General features: G+C 36.7%; 3 protein-coding genes across 3 annotated transcripts; all 3 read left to right on the top strand.

The window, feature by feature from the left end:
• Window positions 1-371: 371 nt before the first annotated feature.
• Window positions 372-5,513, top strand: LOC140145708 (uncharacterized). The gene is made up of 3 exons (XM_072167391.1): window positions 372-487; window positions 3,372-3,588; window positions 4,311-5,513. Exons 1-3 carry the CDS (start codon window positions 375-377, stop codon window positions 4,986-4,988), a joined length of 1,008 nt encoding a protein of 335 aa, XP_072023492.1. The 5' UTR covers window positions 372-374; the 3' UTR covers window positions 4,989-5,513.
• Window positions 5,514-9,904: 4,391 nt separating this feature from the next.
• On the top strand, window positions 9,905-11,283 carry LOC140145681 (uncharacterized). Its single transcript, XM_072167368.1, has 2 exons — window positions 9,905-10,397; window positions 10,532-11,283. Exons 1-2 carry the CDS (start codon window positions 9,905-9,907, stop codon window positions 11,281-11,283), a joined length of 1,245 nt encoding a protein of 414 aa, XP_072023469.1.
• Window positions 11,284-11,285: 2 nt separating this feature from the next.
• LOC140145683 (uncharacterized) lies at window positions 11,286-12,107 on the top strand. Its single transcript, XM_072167369.1, has one exon. The coding sequence runs from the start codon at window positions 11,286-11,288 to the stop codon at window positions 12,105-12,107; it is 822 nt and encodes a 273-aa protein (XP_072023470.1).
• The last annotated feature ends 14,713 nt before the right edge of the window (window positions 12,108-26,820 follow it).

A 26,820-nucleotide genomic window follows, 5' to 3' on the forward strand; every position in this document is an offset into this window, starting at 1 on the left:
ACTTAACTCCTTGAGCAGAAGACAATCTCGGAAAATGGTGTTTCTTTTACCAATCACTCTCTTTCTCCAGGCTTCTTTCTGCACTGCTTCACTTTATTGACAGATGTCCAGCAAGTCAACAGAAGAACTTTAATCTTTCGGGGAGGAGACGTACCTTCATATACTCAAAATCTCCTTCGTTGCTGTATTAAAATTAACATTATTGGCTATGCAAACTGGTTCAAATGTACCTAAGCGAATACATTTTTGATATTTGCCTTCAAGGAATTGAACCAAAGACCTCTTGCACTACAGTAAAAAGGCATTTCCATTGATAACTACATATATCCATGTCTATTTGTTTTTCTTTTACAGAGTTGGATTATGTGGCTTGCATGTCTGATGATGGTGAATTTGTAGCTGGATTCTGTAATGAAAACGACATCGATGTGTGGAACACAAATAGTCCAAGATTGAGTAACAAAATCACAGTGCAATCTGCTCATAGGTAAGACATAGCTCACTCAATTACTCACTCACTTGCTATGGGCTATTCCAGCTGAAATCCATACACCCCTTATGGAAGACATGACCTTAATCTCCCACACAGGGGGTGTTGATTTCAAATATAGTCACCCATTCAGGTAATCATATTTGAAATTCACACCTCCTGTGTGGGAGCTTTTAAAAGGTCATGTCTTCCATAGGGGGTGTATGGATTTCAACTGGAATACCTCAGCTGACTAGTGACCAGGCCTTTTCTATTTGCACACATCACCTTCAGAATGGATTGCCCAGGTGTTTTTCACATGCTGTGACAATCAAGAGTACTAATAGCGTGTTTCTATTGGGACCATTTACCAGTAAAAAGACGGTAAAGGGATTAATTCTGCTCAATATAAACTGACCTTCCCCGCTATTTACCGGCAAACAGAGGTGAGTTTTTACCGGTAATGTTTTCCTTCTTGAGGAAGGAAAATAGTGGGGACGCTTACCGGTGAACGTCAATAGAAACTCACTCCGTTCCGATTGAATGCGCATACAGGGAAGAAAACGCGAAATTGACCTCTACATCATCAATGAGCTAGCTTGTTAATATGTATTATACCAATTTTGTTCGCAAAAATTCTGAGGCCTATAAATCACATACAAATATATTTGACCCACTTGCTATAAATAAAGTAAATGGAAGAAATATTCATAATTCATTATCCCTGCATTATACATATTATGCTAAATATTTAACATGAGTTATGATTTATGACCCTAAAAAGCCATGAAATAAAACAACAACAACAGCGGATGAATCCAGCTGTGCATGCGAAATAAATAGAAATCAACTTGGATCCGCGGCGGTGTGTGCTTCAGAAGATTAGAAAGATTTCATGAATTTAATATTATGTTGTTGATGTTAAATTACTATTCACTGAAAAGAATATTAACTGAAATTAAACTGTGAAAGATTAAATTCTAAGACCTATTTTTTTTGCGCTCAACATTACTGAGTACTCACGTCGATATCACTGAGGGGGATTTCCCAATGGCGTAATTTGATGTATGAGAACGAATGAAAACGCTAATAAAAAAACGTTATTCTTCAGTCTTCTTTTCTCGTGTTTGCTACCTCATTTTTAGCCAAACAATTAAGAAAATACTACAATATTAAAATCCACAATGCTTTGCGATTGACCCCAGTGCACGACCTTTCGCCGGCAAACTTTTAAGGTGTGTTATTGACGCTGTTCATTGAGTGCTTACCGGTAAACAACGTGCAATGGAAACTGACCGTTATCCGCCTTTCGCCGCTATTTGACGGCGAACAGTTTTACCGGTAAAATGCAGGGGACTCAATAGAAACACGCTATAAGTCTTAATTTCAATTTATGTATTCTAATATTTGGAAAATACATATTCATTCTTACAGGGTGTCCCAAAAAAAAGAGGCCCCTCATTGCGCCCTCTTTTTCTACTATTTCTGAAAAGTTGATTAAATATATTTTGGTATGTAAAGAAACCTTAAATCGTTAGCTTTAATAAACCAAAACAATTATTTCAATCGGCTCACAACTTTTGAAGATATGCCCTTTTGAATAAAAGTACCCGTTTATCACTCTGTCCACGGATAGCAAACAGAGTGGTTGGGATGGCTCATGCTGTGGAGTGGCCTGTACGATCACCAGACCTCACACCACTTTTTTCCTTTGTGGCAAAATCTAAGATCTTCGTAGACGTATTACTGAGTGCATTCGCAAGTATCCGGCGCAAAAGGATGGTACCCAACGCAATTGATGCAATGAGGACCGGGGCTGACACCTGTATTCGCCAAGGAGGCAACCATGCAGATAGAGGGCAGAGCAGCACAGTAAACTCAGTTTCAGAATAACCAAAGACAAACCAAACAGCCTTTTAGGGCTACCTTTTATCCTAAAAAGAGAAATGACTTATGTTGTAAATAAAAAAAGAAATCAAGAAACAGCAAAGTAAGAAAGTAAGAAACATAATAAAACAAAAAGGCATAAATAACCAAGAAAAAACAAGTAATTGCAAGTAAAGAAAAAGAAGTCCCATTCGGCATCCATTTCACCCACAAATTAATGACACTATTAACAAAATCCATTGCCCATGAACCCACCGGTAAAGCCCATTCCATAAATAAAGTTATTTTATAAAGTTATGCATGGTATGTGTACTCCTTTCCAATCTTTGAAGTAGCCAAACCTTCTCCGTGGACAGAGTGAAAAACGGGTACATTTCTTTAAAAGAGCATATCTTCAAAGTTGTGAACCGATTGATAAAATTGTTTTGGTTTATTAAAGCTAACGACTCAAGGTTTTTTTACATACCAAAATATATTTGATTAAGTTTTCAGAAATAGGAGAATAAGAGGGCGCAATGAGGGGCCTCTTTTTTTTGGGACACCCTGTATTATCAATCATTTAATTAAAGTAACACACAAAAGTGAAAATTAGAGCAAAACTTTGGCTTATACTCAAAATTTTGAATGCTTAAACTTGTTACAAGTCTTTGATTTTTGTGACTATTCTATTTGAAACCCATACTCCCTCTGTGGAAAACTGTAGTCAAATCCTTTTCAGGTGATGTGTGGATTTCAAATGGAATTGCCCATTCTAAATTAAAGAGTTTAATCTAAATATTTATGATGCTCATTTAAATGATGCTGGATGATATGCAAAATATTTTTGGAATGCCATCTGCTCACTACACTAATATGTGATGTGATCAAGCAAAATGAGTCTGATGTCGATCAAAATCAAGTTATCAATAACATTAAATGAGCCATTTTCAGAGCTTTATTTTGTTCAAAAACCTATTATAATTAGACTTACAGTTCCTTTTGACCACATCACATATTTTGTTTTGTTTTTTCACAGGATGATGCCATATGTCAATCCACAATACTTCTTCCTGATGTTCAACAAAGCCCTCATGGCATGCTTCATGACATCAAATCGGTTTGGTGTGGTAGTCCTAGCAGAAGTCATTTCCGAGGCGTGTTTAAAAGATTGGCGTGCTAATCCAGAAAAGGAGCCTTCGTTCTATGAATATGCGCAGGAGACGTTGGAGTTTGATCATACTGCAAACTATAAGGTAGGTAGCAAGAATAACGGAGCCGGGAGCATCTGTTTACCTTTGATAAACCTGTAAAGATTAAAACATAAGCTCAAAAATGACACCAAATTCACTTTGTACCATGCATGTGCGTTTTTGAAGATATAGACAATTTGTCAAGGGTTAGACAATTTGTCAAGGGTTCATTATAATAGTGCCAATGCAGTACTGAGGAATGCAGCAATGACATTTTTCCAATTACTCACATGTATGGAGCTGAACAGAAAGTAACAGGCAATTATTGATTTAGTACTGTGTTATGGAATGAGGTAGAACTTTTTGAGTACCGAGCGCCGAGTGGTTACAAACAATACTGGACAAGCTACATATTACTGACACATGTGCATTCATCATCTATAGCTTTCATCTTTCAAGTTTTATTTCACTGACTATGTGGAGTGAGTGAAGTAGAATGATGGCGTAGGAGAATACTAGTTGGTCAGATGGTATAATGCCTTAACAATCGCCTTCATACTCCGTCAATTTACTACAGAATATATTGTATACTCAACTTAATAATTTAAAATTATAAGACTGACAACAAATGTATTGTTGTTCCTAAGTATTATGACCTGGGATACATTAGGGCAAATATTGATGTAAATCCACTCTTCCTTCCCATAATTCAACTTCCTTGCCCACCCCACCTCCTCTGAGAAGATTTGTATCCCTATTGATGCAATGCATTGTTTACATTGTAGGTGATGGATGCTGCGTTGAGATATGACGGCACACAGCTTGTTACAGTCTCCAAGAAACTAGCTGAGACCAATCTCTTGGATACACTGATAACACGAAAGAGAGATACCTACATGGATGGAGCGGTCGTCGTCAACATCTGGAATGTACACAATCAGGAGATCATCCTGAAATGCACTGTAGCTGATAAGCTTACTCGGTTTCATTGCGTTGGATTTCTTACAACGTTTCCGATGATATTCATGCAAGAAGATTTCAAGGAAGTCAATGTTAACAATGCAAGGCCAAGAACTGGTAGAGCTCAAAGACCGAAACAGACTTCGTACACGGTGACACGGATCTTGAATCCCGAATCGGGTGAAATCGTGGGAAAGTTGACGATACAGGGAGAATACGATACATTGAAGATTCCTGTTGGAACTTCTATACAGGGGCAGATTACATTACAAGAAGCAATGGAGAGAATCAAGATCAGTTGTATGACGCGGGATGGAGTGTTTATGAGCACAAATTTAATCAAGAATAATCCAATGGCAAAGTTTGTACTTAAAGAATCCATTGCTACGTCGTATGCGTTCTCAAGCGATAACCAGACATGTATGGTTGGCTTTGATACAGGGTCTGTTAGGTTTCTGAGGCTTGAGAATATTAAGAAGAAAACATTCCTGGTTAAGAGTTAAAAATTGATCACTGTAATTCTGTGAATTACTGGAGGTGTGAGCGTAATGATCTCCTCAAGGCCCAGGCTGTGTTTTTCTAGCTACAATAGTTTTAGGTCTACGACAGGTTCAGCAACCCCAGCTGTGGGTGGCATCTGGCAACCTGTATTGGTGATATGCAACCCGTGTGATGCAGATTTCCAGAATAACTGCATGATAGATGTAATCAATAGTAACGCTGTAGTCAACTGAGATGCTTAAGCCTGGTTAACTTTTGTATACATAACATATGAGCAATTCCTGTTTGACGTTTTTGCTTGTCTTGCCACATCGTTTTTCACTTCAACAACAAACAAAAAGAACAAAGCCCAGATCAAAATTAATTACTTGAATACAAATTCAACAACTCCTCCTATACCTTTGTACAGGAGCCAACCGTTGTTAATCCGTGATGAATCCACACTTTTACTGTAGCGTATACGCGAACGCGATAGAGACAACGCATTACGCGAGAGCGCGTAAAATTCGTCATGCCTGGAACCTTTGTGCGTATGCAATTCAGTATTTTTCAGGTAGCGGCTATAAACTTTGCCGTTTTATTCTGTAGTTTTATTGCTGATATTAACAGAGAAATCATCGAAGTTTTTGTAAGACTTAGTGACAATGATTAACTGACATTTCCTCGTAAAATAATCGTGAATTATACGATCTTTAGCTTCTTTTCGTTGTTGAAAGGGATTCAATCATGTTTCGCCGTTGTTCATCACCGTTTAACAACTCGTGTCCGGCGCGTCTGCGTGCCCTCGCGAAGTAAACCACGCAGACGACGCAGCCGCATCGTTGTTAAACGGTGATGAACAACGGTGAAACATGATTGAATCCCTAAATATCAGCCGCACGAAAACTAAACATGGTAGTGGAGAACCAAAAAATCACAAAGGAAAATTGAGCGGAAAAATGACATACTGACCTTTCGGCTTATCATGAGAATAAATACTAAATATTTCTATATATTGGATTTCTTCTCAGAGCTGTTGTGTTGCAGCAGCACTAAATGTCTTTTTACAACATTAATAGTACATTGAGATCCATCTGATGGATGATACGCTTCAAATTTTTATACTGGGGTGTGTGGGAGGAGGGTGGGGTGGGGGTGGTTGAGTACAGAGATTTATAATCATTAACAGAAACAGTATTATTCTTCCCATGGGAGAAAAACCCAACAAAATAACCAAAGATATTGCCTGAGATGAAAACCAAAGAAACTGCAAACAAAAAATTGTATTGTGATATACTTTTTTGTGACAAAACACATAACTTTTTGTATGATATTTTGGGCCATTGGGATATGTGGTGTGTGTGTGTAGGGGGGGTGTTGTGAGTACAGAAATTTATAATCAACCTTTGCCAGTAGAAATTTGCTGTAGAAACAGTATTATTGTTCCCATAGGAGAACTAGAAAAACCCAACAAAATAACCAAAGATGTTGCGTTAGATGAAAACCAAAGACACTGCAAACAAAACATCATATTGTGATATCCTCATTTTGTGACAAAAAACTTTTTTATAATATTTTGGGCCTGTGGGCTATTCCAGTTGAAACCCATGCACCCCTATGAAGACACAGCATTATTCTCCTGCACAGGAAGTTTGAATTTCAATTGGGGTTACCTCCATTTGACATCCACATTCCTGTGTGGGAGATTAAGGTCATGTCTTCTATAGAGGGTGTATGTATTTCAACTGGTATTGCCCAATTTATAGTATGGTGTGTATTGATTTGTCTGACTTGATTTATCAATAACTTTAAAAATGCTAATCCTGATTATTTTCATCAAAGGACTCAACCCATAAAACAAGAGAACCAGGACTCCCTATTATACCACCACATGCTATAATGCAGTCAGTTATGGCCGGGGAAAAAACAAGAACAATTCTGTGTGATAATCATGCCATAATGCTATAACGTCCTTTGACACAGCCAGTGTATTGCACCATGATGTGTGTCTAGTATCACGCAAAAGCATAGATTACTTTCGGATGCATTTCAAGCACAAACTAATAACCCCAAATTTTTGCCATCAGTGTGTATCAATCAAGATGGCAGTCGAGTCCTGGTTCTCTGGTTTTAATTATGTGGTTCAAACATGCATACAACATTTATTACAAGCATGACCCTTTTGTAAATATTACTCTGGGAAAAATGGCAGTAAATAATAAATATGAAGCAGCTTCAAACTTGAGTGTTCTTTCAGAAAGTATATCAAAATACATTATCTTCTTGTTGCTTTGAGCATGGTAGTGACACCAAAATGCCTCTCTGTATATGAGACGGCATTCTGATTGTTCCACCTTTACACACAAGCATGTTATGCTTTGATTCAGAGAACAGTGCATGCCTTTCAAGGCTCTGCAACTTAAAACATGCATTGGTGTCACTGTCAAGCTGATAGCGACATGAGGTATAGTAATTTTATAGAATATAACATGCAATCTTAAAAACAGTATAATACTGTTCTATATCTGTCCTTAAGTAAAATGTGCACACATTTTTTTTGTAAGTCATATATATTTTTGAACTTTTAGTTGATTGCCACTGTATGCCATTTCACTGTATTTGTTTCAGAAGCTTTTTGACCTCTGTATGACCCTTTACATTTCTTATCCCAAAATGCCAAATACTGACAGGGACTAGTAAAATTATCGTTTAAATGGGTGGTCTTGAGACGCAATATCCATCACAAACAACACTTTTTGAAGACGCCAAAAAAAGGTAAATATGGCGGTCAGCTGACTAAATGCTTCTTAAATAAAATAAGTTTGAAATTATGTTCATTTTTAGTCATATAAGACTGGTCTGCAAGGCCAAGTGTCTTTGTCTGATCAAAATTGTACATGCCTTGTATTATATTCTGTAGATTATTTAATGGTAACCAATCCTGCCAAGTGAATGTGTGTGTACACTTTATACAATGAATGCAATAGGCAATATGTGACACGATCTGGTCCATGTGGGCCAAAGGCTGCAAATTTGAAACTGAGATAAAGGTGAAAATATGGAGTAAAAAACAAAGAAAATAGACATCAAAAACCTTCATAACTTTAGAACCACACATGCTAGACCTCTCGTGCTTTCAGTAAATGATAGCCTATTGAATGTGTAATGTAATAATTACAGTAACTCAATTTTCAAAAATGCCTCCTTTGGCCCCCATGGACCAGATCGTGTCACATATGCATATATTTTTTATTGAATCGGTTACATACTTGCCAATAATGATAAAGAAACAATGTTAAACTCAACTTTGAGAACCATCAGAACAAAGATCTGTGTGAATTTTAGATTATGCAATGTACTTGCAGCCGTATTGATAGTACCATACTTTGTTTCACATTAAGTTTGGTAGTAACATCAATGCTTTATGTGCTGCAAGCATGCCAACAAGCTGCCCTTGTATATATGGGTATATACTCTGTGGAAACAATTATGTTAGCACATGGTTCAACTGTGACATGACTTTTTGGTATATTGGTGGTTAATTTTAATGTACGTATCTTGTACATGTTTATGAACATTTGAGTTGTTTGTAAATCAGTAAATATTGTAAACTATTATGTAGATTTTATGGGTTAATGTATGTTGATATTTGAATAAATCATGTAAATTTTGTGCATTCGTGTATCATGTAGAATCATGTAGAGATGTATATTTGATGTAGATAATATTTGAACCTATGGGCTGAATTATTGACCTGCAAGAATTATATATTTTGATTGGTTATGAAGAGGGGTGGAAAGAGGTATATATCATGTATTGAGCCAATCAGAGATATGGTAAGAATAGTCAGTATGAGTACAGGAGATTTTAGCTTTAAATTGCCCAGTAGTTCCAAAATGTCTATTTTGATTGGTTACTTATATGACTATATATTGTATTTAACCAATCAGGGGCTCTATTAAGAAAGGCAGCAGTGCACATGGCATTAACATTCATATTATTTTCAAGGAACAGCTAATAATATAACAATGCCTAAATTGCCATAAAGATATATTTTCTAATTCTATCAATGTCTCCACCCTGAATTGTGCCTTGCTTTTTATTATATGTGTAATAATGTGCATATAAAAATATTCTGATTTCATCTTATGTGTGATACAATCTTATTCAAACCACAAGTCGATAATAATGACATTGAGGCTGAAATAAGGAGCAAATAAACAATAAAAAAGAAGAAAATGGCTAAAATCATGATAAATTGAAAATTGGCACTGTAAACACACAATTTTCCCTTCATTTGGAATAAAATAGTGTAAAATGTGTGTGTGGTTTATTGTCAACAGGTTGCAACAAAAAAATTATACAATTTATAAAATAGTTTTAGTCAAACATGTCACTTATTGATTGTATTAAATTCTACTTGGTCGTCAGGGCAATTTCATAAGCTACTACATCAGCTTTGTTTCAATAAAATCAGTGGTCTACAAGCGAAGATGTGGTCATTTTGGAAGTAGTCATAAAACAGCTTGGGCCGTCTTTTGTGTAGCAAAAGTGACTGAATTGAGTTGAATCATGAACCATGTGGTCGGGGCTCTTAAGATGGGTGATTCTAAACGACCGGGCATTTACAGTGGCATTTTTATTTATGATTTTGAAATAAATATCATATTATTTATTTACTAATGTCAATTACCTGTAAGTGAAAGAAAAACATGAAAGACCTTTGCTTTTGTTGTGGTGTAGACATGTTGAGGTAAGTTTAAACTGGTCACACAACTTAAGAAAAAATTTGACTTACTCTGACGTCATATCTAAGTCACATGACCAAAATCCCGCTCCAGTCAACCACTCTTGAAAAAGTCTCGTCGGATGACGGACGAAAATTTGAGTAAGTCAAATTTTTTCTTAAGTTGTGTGACCAGTTTAAACTTACCTCAACATGTCTACACCACAACAGTTTAAACTACCCAAACGTCTTGAAAGCGAGTTTGGCCGGATGGCCTTAAAGAATTTTCGATCTTTGGAATTTATGGAGCGAAAACTAGCGAGATTCCGGAACCACCTTCACTTCACGATGCATTGTAAACATCATGGATTGTATCCACCCAGTTTGAGTCTTAAAACAGCGGTTAAAGGGCCCCATGCTCAACGGATTATTCAGAACACGCAACATCTTCTTCTGAATGAAAGGATTCGTCAAATTTACTACACCATTAATGTCACGAAACAAAGAATCTCTGACTTGGATGAAAGCTTGTTTACCTGTTTACCGGTTGATGTGTACACCGACGTCAAGAATTGGGTCACCCACGCTAGTGAGGCTGAGTTTTCCAAGTGTTGCTCCCGTCAGAAAGATAAGTTCTCCCGGTTAGAAAGCAAACAGAAACTTTCCCGTTCTGATGTCCCTGTCTCACAAATGAGTGATGATGCGAGTAATAATATCACTGACAGATGGGTCATAAACAAATCGGACCGTCAAATCACTGAGCCTCAACTTTCGGTTCTCCGGAAGGGTTAAACTTTGCTGTTACTCCTAGCAAATTACCCACTGTTGAATTTGTGACAGCGGTTGAAACAGCCTGTCATTTATTAGGAAACACCAGTAATAAAGCCGCAGAACTAAGATCTGATTGCGTACAAGTTCTCAAGCAAAGCAAGCCTCCTCCTAGTAACATCAGTAAAGAGGAAAGAGCTGCCCTACGTGAACTTAAAGAGGACAAGGACATAACAATCTTACCCGCTGATAAAGGGCGTGCAACGGTGATTTTGAATAAGACCGATTATCAAGATAAAGCCAACGATCTTCTTAATGACACTAATACTTATAAGCCGCTTAAGCGTGACCCAACATCGATGTATCGCAATCAGCTTATTGAAGTTCTTCAATCACTTCGTGATGAAGGTGTTATTAATGTAATCACTTATCGTCAATTGTACCCCACTTCATCGGACACTCCAAAGTTCTACGGACTACCTAAAGTGCATAAGGACGCGTGCCCTCTCAGACCCATTGTGTCAAGTTGTGGGTCTATAACCTACAATACTGCCAAATTTATTTCTAAGATACTTTCACCATTAGTTGGCAGTACACCCAGACATCTCAAGAACAGTGAGGACTTGGTAACCAAATTATCTGCTATCAAACTCGCGGACAATGAAAGTCTGATCTCGTATGATGTGAGCGCTTTATTTACCAGCGTTCCTGTGGATGAAAGTTTGTTTATAAAACGTGTGACATTGACAACTTCACTATCCATCTCAACTCTGTGCATCCCGCAATTAAGTTTACGGTTGAGCGAGAGGACAATCAGTGTATAGCTATGTTAGATGCTCTTATCCGAAGGGATTTGGAAGGATCACTCTCATTCAGCGTGTACAGAAAAGCTACTCACACTGATCAGTACTTAAATTTCAATAGCCATCAACCTCTCGAGCACAAACTGGGTGTTATAAGAACACTTAAACACCGTGCCAATGTCATCTCTTCTGACCATGAGAAGCTGGAACAAGAACTTCATCATGTTCAACAAGCATTGTCGGTCTGTGGCTACACTAAATGGGCCTGGAACTTAACTGGCAGTAACAAGATCACTCCTAAGCCTCTTGCTCAACGTGATACCCCCACGGTGGGTCACATAAGTCTGCCTTACATCCAAGGGGTTACGGAAGCCCTCAGCAGGAAGATCAGGAAAGCAGGGGTAACTGTTCATGTCCGGCCTATTAACACTATCCGCAATATGCTTGTCAGTCCTAAAGACAAAGTTAGCAAATCCGACCGTACATGTGTTGTCTACGATATTCAATGTGAAGACTGTGACTCTCGGTATATTGGAGAGACAGAAAGACCCCTTTGCAAACGGTTGAAAGAACATAAGCGCGAGAGCTCACCGGTTGGGTCCCACATGAAAACTCATAGTCATCAATTCAAGCCTGAGGAAGTGGACATCTTAAATACAGACTCTAGATGGTTCCAGCGGGGGGTGAAAGAATCCATATACATTGCTGCTCACAACCCGGATCTCAATAAGGACAGGGGCCGCCACCACCTACCAGCCGTCTACCAACCTGTCATCCTGTCATGTGACTCTGACGTCATATCTAAGTCACATGACCAAAATCCTGCTCCAGTCAACCACTCTTGAAAAAGTCTCGTCGGATGACGGACGAAAATTTGAGTAAGTCAAATTTTTTCTTAAGTTGTGTGACCAGTTTAAACTTACCTCAACACCTTTGCTTTTGTTCTGAGGTCTTTGACGATAAGCATGAGAGATGAGATTAATTATTATGTAGATTTTATGGGTTAATATATGTTGATATTTGAATAAATCATGTAAATTTTGTGCATTGTATGTAGAATCATGAGATGTATATTTGATGTAGAGTATATTCGTACCTATTGGCTGAATTATTGACTTGCAAGAACTATTTTGATTGGTTATGAAGAGGGGTATATCATGTATTAAACCAATCAGAGACAATGTTAGAATAGTCAGTAGGGCCTCAGGAGATTAAGCTTTAAATTGCTCAGGAGTTCCAAAAGGTCTATTTTGATTGGTTACTCAAATAAATGTATAATGTATTTAACCAATCAGGGGCTCTGTTAAGAAAGACAGTAGTGCCAATGGAGTTAACATTCATATTATTTTTAAGCAATAAAATAACAATGTGCCTAAATTGTCATAAAGATATATTTTCTATCAATGTCCTCACCTTGAATAATAATTATTGTGCCTTGCTTTTTATATTATAAGTGTAATAATGTGCATGTAAAAAAGATTGTGCATTCGTCTTACATGTGACACAATCTGATTTTAACCACCAAAGTCGTTAATAATGAAATAATGAAGGTGTAGGCTGAAATAAGGAGCAAATAAATAATTAAAATGAAAGAAAATTTTCAAAAAAATGTTTTCATTATAAAAACGTTTTATACCCTTTAAATAACCCAACATTTAAATGTGTTCTGGCTACCTTTTCTAACCTTTTGCAAATAATGTTGAAAACGTTTTTTGTTCATAGTCTGTATACCTTCCTCAAGTCAGTAATTTATATATTATTTTAAATTATCTCTAAATGTAATGATGAGAAGAAGTATATGAAAGTATACATTTTCAGAAACTAAATGATGCCAGGAAGGTATACAGACTATAATAGCATCTGGACTCTTTATTTTGACAGTGTTTTATGTATTGCAATCATGAATCACATTGCGTAAATAAACACATCAGTATAACACTGAAAACTACAACATAATGGTATACTTTGCATAGCTTATTTAATATTGCACTAAGGAATACTTATTTCAGTTAAAAGGTAAGTATGATTTAACATACTTAAGTTTAAAGATGCAAATTATCTCTTGACAATAATGCTGGAAGTACACTACCATACTCGCTCTAATTTATGGCAGGGATGTTGATGTATATTATGAATCGTCCAGTCGTAGAAACAGAAGGTGAATTATGAATAAAATACTGGAATAACTTACAAATTTTGCAAATTTTTATCCAATCTCATTGGACTTCATCTGGCAACTGCAAAGATGCTCCTGTATTGATCGTACTTGTCAATAATCATCGTCAAATATCATCAATAATCAATATTCCTTGCCGGCTGACACATGACCAGTCTCCGATTACGATCAATACAGGAGAATCTTTGCAGTTGCCAGATGAAGTCCAATGAGATTGGATGAAAATTTGCAAAATTCGTAAGTTATTCCAGTATTTATTCATAATTCACCTTCTAATGACAGTGACGTAATATTTTCAAAAGAGGGCACTTATTAGAAGTGAATTTTCAATGAAAAAAATTGTTTTTATCCAATAATGCGATTTATGAAGTAGATATATTTATATGAAATATATGAACATTCTACTAAATTTACATGTTAGTGAAGGACAGTCATAAAGCACTGAATCTGAAGAAAGAATCAGTTTCACTAAATAAAATTAGTATAGTGTGAATCCCAAGTTTTAAGAATTATCAAGTATTGTTATTGAAAGGCTGCAACATTGAATCTGAAACATGGAGATCTGAAACCCATAATATGAAACCCATATTCATAATGTTTATGGGGTGGGTGGGGCTTTAGCCCTGAATCCAACACTTGGATTAGTACAACTTTCATTCCCGGCATTTCATTAAGCGCTCATACCTAATGTACAGCTTTCCAAAGCTTGGTTGGGGAATCCCTCATTCAGTGGCAACTTTTAAATTGTTGCTGCAATAAGTTGCAGCTTGCCTGGGGAAGATTGAGCTCTGGTAAATAGGTATATGCCCTAAAGAAACAGAGTAGTCTAAAAAGTAGTTTCTATAATCATTTTTAAATGAATTGACAGTTAAAGTAAGAAAATTATGTGTTTGACATTTTAGTATATTAACTGTGGTTTGTTGTTAAGTCACAAGAAAAGTGGCAACCCAATTTCAATGAGGCTTTTATATGATTATACACACTCCCGTTCAATTTCACTCGCACAGGGTAGGCATGTATGGGTGAAAAGAGATCTTGCAAGATATAGTCTGCAAAAGGGGGGCCAAGAGCAGAGCTGTTAAGGTTTTGGAGATTGGGGTTTGGATGAGGTTTGTAAGTGGCAGTATAATTCTCACTTAGGGAGATTTTGACAATAACCCGAACCATCTGCCATCTAAACAGGGTCAACTAATTTAGCTTATAGCAGTAACAAAACTAGGCTCCCGTAACACTGACCTGAATCTTAACTATGATCTTAACCATGATACTAACACTACCCCTAATGCCTAGCCATAACCCTATTCATAACCTAAATTAAATACCGTAAACCCTGTCTCTAACAACTTCCGGATTAATGACCCTTCAGACAAACGGGATGTTCTCAAAAAAATACCAAGATGTGGAATAAAATACACAAAAGAAAAAAAGCCATTGTATTATTACTGCTACTGAGTTTTGGAATTAAATCAAATACTGGAACCTACTTTTTGCAACTTTGGGACGTTGCGTCTGTAACCACCAGACTTCATCAGGCAACTGACCCGCTGGGCTGGTCACATCATAGACGGCTAGGCATCATCCTAATGGCCCGGTCCCATGCATGAGATAAGGTAACGGAGTTCCCCTTTCTTGTTCAGTGATGGTTGCTCAATGCACTCCCTTATATGCCTTGCCTATTCCATTGTTCCTCTTGATCCAGAATAACGACTTCCTCATTTTTAATTGAGTGTCCAGTATCCTATCACGTGACCAGCCCAGCGGGTCAGTTGCCTGATGAAGTCTGGTGGTTCCAGACGCAAAATTGCACAAATTAATTCCAGTATTTGATTTAATTCCAAAACTCGGACTAATAACATTCACTCACTGCTACTGATATTTATATTACATATTTTGACAATAGAAAGCGGACATTTGTTCATGTCCTTCACTTGATTTTAGATGCGGCAAAATAAAAGGAAAATTACAGTGTTATTGCATATTAGCACAAAGCTTTTATTTCATTAGCTCGCTTTTTTAATACGGTAAGTGACAGATTATAGTGTCATTACATATCATGCAGAAAAAGCTTTTATATCATTAGTTACACCTGTGTGCGTTCCATTTCAAGTTATTACTGCATGCCAACACATAGTGTTCATAAAATTAAACTTATTAAATTTGTATACATTGTCGGTGTTAATTTGTAAATGATACAGAAGAACATTGTATATAGGTTATTATGCTTCCCACTCAAGTAAGTGTTAACACTAGCTACTCCAGATTCCAGAAAAATATCCTGTTCTGCCAATGCAACACGTAGCTATATCTTAATCCTTTAGTTAACGCTAACTATCAATTAGTCATATTTTAATATTGACAAATATTTGGAAATACAGGCTAAATATCTGTGGTTTTTATGTTGTGACAAACAAACGCAAAAACGTATACAAAGACTAATTTCAGTTTATGTATTGTAATTTTTTTGAAAATACATTTTCTAATCTCTTTTATAACCCATTATTAAAATTAACTTAAAATTATTAGCTAGTGCTATACTCAGGATGTTGAATGCTTAGACTTGTGCCAAGTCTTTGAATTTTATGACTTTGTATGTTTTTGCAATATTCCCCTCTAATTGCAAAATATAAGAATTGGACTTTTGTTGTCAGTGACAACTGATAAAGGATTATAATTCAGCTGTTTTATTTGACAAAACAAATCGAAAAATATTAATGTTGTATTTTTTTGGGAATTGAGTGTAGGGACAGTTGCTTCTGTCATATAAGATCAAGCGGATTTGATATTTGAAACACTGACAAGCAGTGCTCATGTTATTATCTCAAATTCAATCACCACAACTTTGCACCACACTGTTGATGCAATAAGTCATGTTCATGCGTGGCTCTTTTGCGGCAATATTTTACAAATTATGTATGGTCTTCAGTTCAGTGCAACAGTGCCATACAACCAATTTTGCTAATGCATTTGTATTCAGCATAGTTGTATTAAGTCAACTTGAAGCTGCAAATTGGAGTGTATAATCGGCTAAAGAACGCTTTTGATTCATTAATGAAAAATATACTACACGAACTACCACTTCTACATAGACAGACGGGGAGAGTATAGTGGTTTCCTAGCAATTGCTTTAAGCCAGGAACTTCAGGATAAATAGTCATGTTATTTACAAGATGCCAAAGCAAAATGCTCCTGCCATCTACAAGACTCAAGTAAATATTTCATCTTATTGATGGAACAGTCATTTATACTCTTTATACTTTCATCAATTATCTAAAAACCAAGAGCAGCATCATCATCAATCGGCTGTGGAGCAGACAACTACAACTTTGACGATCCTGGGCCAGAGATTTTGGTCTTCTTAATCTTGGACCATCACTATCCCCAAGGAGGCATTGCATATAGGTAAGAAATGATATATGCTGCCGTGTACAAAGAGCATACAATTTAACAGGTTCGACATCTGACATGCCGAGTATATATGTGCTAAAGAAACTGAAGCTGTTGACTTCTTACATGTCACAAAGGCGTAGTGTTATAAACAGAGGTATTGGTGACACCGTCTGATTCACAGTAAATATTTGAAGCATGGAGGATGTTGAGTGTACTGCAGAAAACACTATTAATATTACAGATGATGCAACCGCTTCACTACTGGTATATTCTCCTGTGACGAAGATATCCCTATCTATCATAATGTTGATTGTATTACTTGCAGGGCTGTTAGGCCATGGATTATTCTTTCTGACTGTTTATCGAATCCAACATATGCAAACTGTTACCAATACGTATCTTTCCAGCGTTTCGATTGCAGACCTGATATTTATCTTCTATTTTGCATCTATATTTTCCTATGCATTATTAACAAATACCTTGAAAAGAGGAGTGCCATTTGCTACCTCTCACGGTTGCATGCTATCAAATTCCTTCGCTTTATTCCCATACTATGTGTCTGTCATTTTGATAACACTTGTCACCTTAGAGCGCTTCTATGCGATATGTCTACCCCTATCTCAGTGGACCCTCTCTAGTAAATCTCGTACAAGGCAAGTTATCCTAGTTAGTTGGGTCGTCGCTTGTTTCCTAACAGCAGCCATGATCCCAGAATACGGTGTAATTGGTTTTGAGTGTATAATCTGGCCGAATGAGGAACGATATGAAGGGCTCCCAGATAAACGTTGGAATTGTGACGTAATTAGCAACTCTGTTTCTCTCAGAATTTACAGTATTGTTGTTGTTGCAACAATTTATTTGCTTCTTCTAATCGTGAACTTTGTCATGTATGCTGCAATTATTCGAGCATTAAGCAACCGATTTGTAGCCAGCTCCTCAGGTGAGCAACGTAAAAGTGAAGTTACGAAAGTTCGTAATCAAGTCGCTCGACTTCTGATCATATTTGGAATTGTATTCTTTGTCTGTCAGACACCTAAACGACTGTCATCAATCTCAGATCACTTGAGTCAGCTTGGAACCAAAGGATTTTTGTCTGACGAATATTTCTTAAATTTCATATTAGCAAATACTTTAGTACTTTTAAACTCTGTGATTAATCCATACTTGTATGTGATTTTCAGTAAGTTATACCGCGATGCATTTCTTGAAGCACTTAATCTGAAGAAAAAATCTCAGTTCACAAAAGAAAACAATTCTGCTTCACCAAAGAATAGTAGAGCTTGAATCCCAGGTTTTAGGAATAACTGAATCAAGGTCTTGTTGAGACCTTTTGGAACATTGAACAATCTTAAAAATGGAGATCTGAAAATTGTAATCTGAAACCCACATATGAATATTTCTTGGGGTGGGTAGGTGTTAAGCCTTAGCTGAATCCAAACATAGAGAAAGTAATTTCTGGAATTAAGTTTTTTATATGAATTGACAGTGAAAGTTATAGCATGTGCACACTGTTTTATTGTTTTTGATAGGACGTACAAAATAAAATGTCAATCCTATATGTGTACAGAAGCTTTTATTTCATTACGTATACACTCTCTTTCAATGACTGCTTAACATTAGTTATATAGTTTTTATACCGTATATTGTTATCACACTATTGTTATTAAGGTGTCCAGTCATTAAATTGGTAAAGATATGGGATCCCTTCTGATATCAAATTATTTGGATTTTTTAGAAATTCACGATATAATACACGTTTTATGGCAAATGCATAAAAATTGATATTTGTGATATTTAACAGTCCTCGAAGTAAGTCTTATCAATCTAATGACATGTACTTAAATGTGTATGTAGCTGGGGGAGCCGATGATCAATTGAAAATTTTGACCTTTCATATATCACACACACACAAATGTGGTCTTTTCAATATGAAATGTCAAAAATTTTCTATTTATCGTTTGCTTTTCCTCTCAGCTACATACACTTAAGTTTAAGTACATATCATTAGATTTATAAAGTTAACATCAAAAATTTCCAATAATTTGTTATAAAATTTGTATTATCGCAAATTTCCAACAATCAAAATTATTTGATATCAGAAGGACATTACTCGTATTCAAAATACAATTTGATATGCCTGGTGTACTTTCAGCTCCCACAAAAACAAGCACCACAATTACCTACATAGTCCGTTGGGTTACTTTCATCAAAATGTACGGTGTGACATCAATATTGGAACCTTTGCAACAAATGAGGTGTCATAATGTGTAGACATGAATTCACCTTTTCGGTAAATCCCATAAGCCTTTGCGAGTACACATGAGACCTCGTCATTTGACGTCACGCCGATCTGCGCCGATGCGCACATCGTTTATCGAACATCGTTACTGCGCATTGCAAGTCGGCGTGACGTCAAATGACGAATTCTTAGGTGTACTCGCAACTTAGGGTTATGGGATTTACCGAAAAGGTGAATTCTGCTTCGACTGCATATTCCAAAATTTGCATTACTTTTTGGTAGATCTTTATGATCTTAAACTAACACTAACACTAATCACTAACACTACCCCTAATGCCTAGCCTTAACCCTATTCATAACCTAAATTAAATGCCATAAACCCTATCTCTAACACCTTCTGGATTAATGACCCTTCAGACAAACGGGATGTTCCCAAAACAACCACCAAGATGAGGAATAAAATACACAAAAGAAAAAAGCCCGTCTTGTATAATTATTACTTACTGCTACTGATATTTTTACTGCTACTGATATTTATATTACATATTTTGACATAAGAAAGCGCAAATTTGTTCATGTCCTTCACTTGATTTTAAATGCGGCAAAATACAAGGGAAATTATAGTGTCATTGTATAAAGCACAGAACGTTTATTTCATTAGCTCGCTTTTTTAATACGGCAAGGGACAAATTATTATGTCTGTGCATATAGCACAAAAGCTTTTATATCATTAGTTACACCTGTCTGCTTTTAATTTAAAGATATTACTGCATGCCAACACCTTCATTGGGCTGTTCCAGACATTTTCCATACATCCCCAAAGCTGACATTGGGATTACTTACACCTTTCCCCCTCAATGTTGCTTGGGAATTCCTATCATGAAATGTCGAAAGTACATCCCATTTCCCATGCAGATGCACATCAGAATGTACAACATTGGGAATTCGAATAGCTTTTTGGTGTAAATGCATATAAATCCCAATTCCTAAATGTACTCCCGAAATGTTTGGCTCGGAAATCAAACTTATGTATAAAACTGTGTATAATTTTGCAAAATCGCCCATGGGAAACCCCACATTAATTTTATTTGTTGTTAAATTTTGCTTTGTCATTTTTGAGGGGGGTGTGTGGAAAATTTCTGGAACAGCCCATTGTTCATAAATTCAAGTTATTAAATTTGTATAGATGGTCCGTGCGTTTGTAAATGATACAGCGCAATGTGAAGGTTATCATGCTTCCCATTAAAGTCAGTGCTAACACCTACTCCAGTTTCCAGAAAAATATTATCCTATTCTGCCATTGAGACGTATAGCAAAATCCCAATTCTTTTAGTTAACTCTAACTGGCAGTCCGATTTTAATATTTGGGAAATTTATGGAAATACAATTATGAGCAAACTCTTAGCCCTCTTTTAAGACTCCACAATTGTAAAAAAAACCATGGAAAACTGCACATTTTCTCAAATTGCTAAATATTAGAATTAGACTCTTATTGCCAGTTACAATTAAAGGATTATAATTCAGCTATATGTTTCATTTGATAAAGCAATTGTTTTTTAATCTAAAAAGGAACAGTAGGGCGTAGGGACAGTTGCTTTTATCACAAACCATGATAACATCAAGTGCATTTGATATTTGTAACACTGGACTGACAAGCAGTTCTCATCGTTATCTCAAATTCAATCAGCACACTACTGCCACACACAGTTGGCGCAATAGCGTAATAAGTCATGTTCGTGTGTGTCTCTTCTCTACTATTCAGTAATATTTTACAACAGATGCATGGTCTTCAGTTCGGTGCAACATTGCAATACAACAGTTTTTGCTGATGCATTTGTATGCTGCATAGTAATAAGTCAATTTGAAACTGCAGATCGGAGTGTAAAATCGGCTAAGAACCACTTTTTATACATTAATGAAAAATACTACACAAACTACCACTTCTACATAGACCAACTGAGAAAGTAGTAGTTACTACTAGTAGCAATTACTTAAAGCAGGATCTTCAGGAGAAATAGTCATCTATTTACAAGATGTTCAAAGTAAATTCATATAGACTGCTACTGCCATCTACAAGACTAAAGTATAGTCACTTATACTCCTTATGCTTTCATTTATTATTAACTCGGATGCGGAGCAGGCAACTACAAGTTTCTTCAAACTTTTGCGATTCTGGGTCTGGTTGGAACATGCATTCGCTATCCCCAAGCAAGCACTGCATATAATGTAAGAAATGATTACGCTGCCGACCTGGTCCCCGTTTGCCCATGTTGTTGTGTATAAAGAGCATACAATATAACAGGTTCGTCATCTGGCATGTGAAGTATGTGCCCAAGAAACTTCTGCTGTTGACTTATTGTATGTTCCACAAGAGGCTTGGGGTTGGTCATGGCATATAGCCAGATCGAGGCATTGGTGACACAGTCTGATTCATAGTACGAGTAAATATATCAAGCATGGATGATGTTGACTGTACTGCAGAAAACACTATTAATATTACAGATGCTGCAACCGCTTCACTATTTGTATATTCTCCTATGATAAAGATATTCTTATCTATCATAATCGGGATTGTATTATTTGCAGGACTGTTAGGCCATGGATTATTCTTCCTGACTGTTTATCGGATTCAACGTACGCGAACTGTTACCAATACGTATCTTTGCAGCATTTCAATTGCAGATCTGATATTCATTTTCTATTTTGTATCTTCATTTGTCTACACAGTGTTTACTGATACCTTGAAAAGAGGAGCGCCGGTTGCTACCTCTCACGGTTGCATACTATTACCTTTTTTGGGTTTGTTCCCATACTATGTGTCTCTCATCTTAATAACACTTGTTACTTTAGAGCGTTTCTATGCAATATGTCTACCCCTCTCCCAGTGGACCCTCTCAAGTAAATACCGTACAAGACTTAGTAGTTATCCTAGTCAGTTGGGTCGTCGCTCTTTCCCTCTGTTTCTCTCAGAATTTACTGTATTGTTTATGTTGCAGCTAGTTATTTGATTCTTCTAATCGTGAACTTTGTCATGTATGCTGCTATCATTCGAGCATTAAGCAACTGATCTGTAGCAACCTCCTTAGGTGAGCAACGAAAGAGTGAAGTTACAGAAATTCGAAATCAAGTTGCTCGACTTCTGATTATATTTGGTATTGTTTTCTTTGTCTGTCAGACCCCTAGACGACTGTCATCAATCTCAGATCACTTACATCAGCTTGGAAGCCAAAGAATTTTGCCTGACCAAGGTTTCTTTGATTTCATATTAACAATATTTTTAGTACCTTTAAACTCAGTGATTAATCCTTACTTGTATGTGATTTTCAGTAAGTCATACCGTGATGCATTTCTTGAAGCACTGAATCTGAAGAAGGAATCTCAGTTAGTGAAAGAAACAAATTCTGTTTCACTAAAAAATAGTACAGTGTAAATCCCAAGTTTTTGAACTTACTTATTATCCCACTTCATATTAATGTTTATGGGATGGGGGTTAAGCCCTGAATCATAAACTTGGAGAAGAACAACATGCATTGACATTTCACTAAGAGTTCATACCAGTGTACAGCTTTCGACAGCTTGGTTGAGGAATCCCTCATTCAATGGGAACATAATTATAAAATATTGTAGCTGCAATAAGCTGCAGCTTTGTCTTGGAAGACAGAGCTCTAATAAATAGGTATGGGCCGTAAAGAAACCGAATAGTGTGCAGCTGAAAGTGCGGATAAAGGGACCTATGTAAGAGGTGGGGAAGAGGCAGCCTTACCCCTAGGAAAAAAACATTCAAATAAGAAATGGATAAAACAATATTACCATCCCATTACCGTAACTCTTTCCACGCGGGTGTCGACTGCAGATGGCAAGTATCATTTTTTTTCTAAAAGTGTCAAAACAGAATTGTTAATTCACATGACCATATTTGAAATCAGCATGAAACATGCATTAAAATGAGTACAAAGAAACCTAGTATTGGTTCAGTACTTCTTGAGATGAAATGTGTCAACGCTTGTTGAAGCGCGAGTATGTATAATAAAACAGTATGTAGTGTATGTTCTATAATATATAAAACAGAAAACCAGATTCGTTCATTTCAGAAAAGGTTTTTCATGACGGTAACTTATTTTTGCTAAACAAAACAGTGTTACTAAAATTTAACTAAGAATAAATTAGGATAAATATTTTTATTATAAGTTGTACTGCTCAAAATATTGGTCCTGCCTGTCGTGTATCACACGGTTATTCTCTGAACGGGACAAATACACACAATAAGATGTTAACAAAAAACACAGGAAAGTTCCAAATCAGACAACCCATAATCAATCAATCAATTGATCGCGTCATTAGAAGGCAAAAACTAAAACAATGTATAATCTATTGCAAATTTATTTGGGGTAACATTTATTTTTGTACAGGTATTATTAGTATTATTATTATTATTTTTGTTATTATTATTATTATTATTATTATTATTATTATTATTATTATTATTATTATTATTATTATTATTATTATTATTATTATTATTATTATTATTATTATTACCAGACTTCATCAAGCAATTGACCCGCTGGACTGGTCACGTAGCAATGCATCATAACAAAGTTAAATGAAGTAAGTTCCAGTGTAAGATTGATTTCCAAAACTCAATGTTTAATTAGAGTTCGGACAATGGCCGTGGTGAAGTGTTCTGTATTAACCAATTCCTAATCCGACGAGTAGGACCTGTTTTTTCTTAGTTACCAACTATACTCTAACTCTGATCGAGTTTAACAAAAATCCAGAAACCGCCCCTCCCCTTTTTCGGGCGGCGCAGGCACTGGACTTTCGCGATTCGTCTTTCTTGCGCCATGTGAGATAGTGATCATAGTGTGAAATGAGTATAGTCTGCCAAGTTTAAACTGACTTTCAGCACAAAAATTCACTAACCTTGAATTTTCGACCATTGGCGACTTTTGGTCGAATGAGGGCGTTGTATAAGGTTGGCAATTCCAGTCCTTGATCGCGATTTAGTTCTGGCGATTTTTTCATTGACCAACAATGTGGGGGTTGTGCTATGGGCAGTCCGGTCAGTCCGGTTATTGCAAACCTGTATATGGAACATTTTGAGAGCATAGCCTTACGCAAACCATCCGTATGGCTTCGTTATGTGGATGACACATACGTAATTCTTCGCGAAACAGATGTGGATATTTTCACGGAGCACATCAACAGCCAGAATACGCACATCAAGTTCACTAGTGAACCGGAAGTGGACAAACATCTCGCTTTCTTGGACACTAAAGTCACACGTAACGTTGACGGAACTCTAAGTATCTCCATATACAGAAAACCCACACACACGGATCAATACCTCCATTTTGATTCACACCATCCAATCGCTCATAAATTAAGTGTCATCAGGACATTATTTCACAGAGCTGAAATCGCGGTGACGGATCCCGAGGAAAGGGTGAAGGAAGTCGAACATATTAAGTCCGCCTTAGGGCATTGTGGATACCGCAATTGAACTTTTGGCTTGGCTAAAGCCAAGGACAAGCGTAAGAGCACTCCTGACCCTCCTACTAATGCCAATCAAATAGAGGGCAGGAAATCGTCTACTTATATCACCCTACCCTACATAGAGGGGTTGTCACAGAAGCTCCAGCGTATTTTTAAATCCTACGGTGTTGCAACCAGCTTCAGACCACACAATACGCTGAGGAAACTTTTAGTTTCACCCAAGGATCCCACGCCAACTGAGAAGAAATCAGGTGTAGTCTACGAGATTCCCTGCGGCGAATGTACCAGTTCGTATATCAGCCAGACCGGTAGACAACTGGGAGATAGACTGAAGGAGCACAAGTCAACCGCCCCCAGCCGCAAACCCTCTGCTGTCGCAGAGCATAAAACAAACTCTCGCCACAATATTGACTGGGAATCCACAAAGGTTTTAGCCAAGGATGATAGAGAGTACCCCCGTTTAGTGCGGGAGGCCAGCCAGATCAAGAAAAAATCGCCAGAACTAAATCGCGATCAAGGACTGGAATTGCCAACCTTATACAACGCCCTCATTCGACCAAAAGTCGCCAATGGTCAACAAATGGGCAAGTCCATCACAACATCTTAGGACTTCTTCTGATGAAGATGTGTGTCACACATCGAAAATTCAAGGTTAGTGAATTTTTGTGCTGAAAGTCAGTTTAAACTTTTGGAAATTGTTTAATACCAGCACGTATGAACTTACATTCGAGAGTATAGTCTGGTAACTTAAAAAAAAGGTCCTACTCGTGGGACTAACCTTTCCCAACACTCCAATACATTATGGAATCTGTCGTAATTTTCTATAATACGTTTACATCACTTATTAGAATAGAACCTTCCTCTTTATTTACTTATTCATTTTATTACGTGCCCACCCAGAACTAATATAATAAGTAAGGAACAAACCTACAAGTGATTTAGTTGTTATTCAATATACTCCCACAGTCTATTCATTTGCTTGCCTAGTAACATAATTACTGCAATTTTGCAATGCCATTATTGTGTTGTGATATAATATTATGCTCGAAAGTTTTTATAATTGTCTGTTGACAAGATGTTTTTATCTGCAAGCATGTCACGTACTGATCATTGAAATTGAATTCGTAATGAAGGTGAATATTTATAAATGATTGGTGTTTAATTTGTGGTTCCAACGGTGGACAAAATTGATGTAATTTGGTATGACCTTGGCATTTCACGCTCTGTTTTATGTAACATAGAAACCAAAGCCTTAACCCAAAACCCTTTTCGTCACGTAACATCAGGTGCATTTAATATTTAATACTGGAATGACAAGCAGTGCTCAGATGATTATCTCAAATTCAATTACCACAACTCTGTTGGCGCCCAAGGTTGGCGCAATAAGTGCAATAAGTAATTCACTTGTGCTTCTTCTTATGCGGTAATATTTTACAACAGATGCATGGTCTTCAGTTCAGTGCAACAGTGCCATATATACAGCAGTGTTTGCTGATGCATTTGTTTACTGTATTGTAATGGATCATTTTTTAACTGCAAATTGAAGTGTAAAATCGGCTAAGAACCACTTTTTATTCATTACTGGAAATACTACACACACTACCACTTCTACATAGACCAACGGAGAGAGTAGCAGTTTCCTATCAATAATTGCTTTAAGTCAGGAATTTCAGGAGAAATAATGATAGTTGTCTAATTATTTACAAGATGCCAAATCAAAATGCTCCTACCATCTACAAGATTCAAGTTAATCATCTAATTGATGGAACATGATAGCCATTAATTGATACTTTATACTTTCATTTATTTCCAAAAAACAAGACCATCATCATCATCATCATCATCATCATCATCAGTCGGCTGCGGATTTTGCGAATTTTCCAAGCGACCCTAGGCCAGAAATATATTTGTTCTGGTTGGAGCATCACTATCCCAAACAGACATTGCATGTACTTACGAAATGATATACACTGCCAACCTGCTCTTGTTTTCACATGTTGTGTTGTATAAAGAGCATACAAATGAACAGGTTCGTTATCTGGCATGCAGAGTATTATATGAGCCCAAGAAACTGAAGCTGTTGACTGCTTACCTGTTCCACAAGAGGCTTAGGTGTTATAGACAGATGCATCGGTGACACAGTCTTATTCACAGTGAATACATCAAGCATGGAGAATGTTGAGTGTACTGCAGAAAACACTATTAATATTACAGATGATGCGACCGCTTCACTGTTGGTATCTCCTCCTATGGGAAAGAT

The sequence above is a fragment of the Amphiura filiformis genome, unplaced genomic scaffold, assembly GCF_039555335.1.
Source record: "Amphiura filiformis unplaced genomic scaffold, Afil_fr2py scaffold_594, whole genome shotgun sequence".
Lineage (NCBI taxonomy): Eukaryota > Metazoa > Echinodermata > Ophiuroidea > Amphilepidida > Amphiuridae > Amphiura > Amphiura filiformis.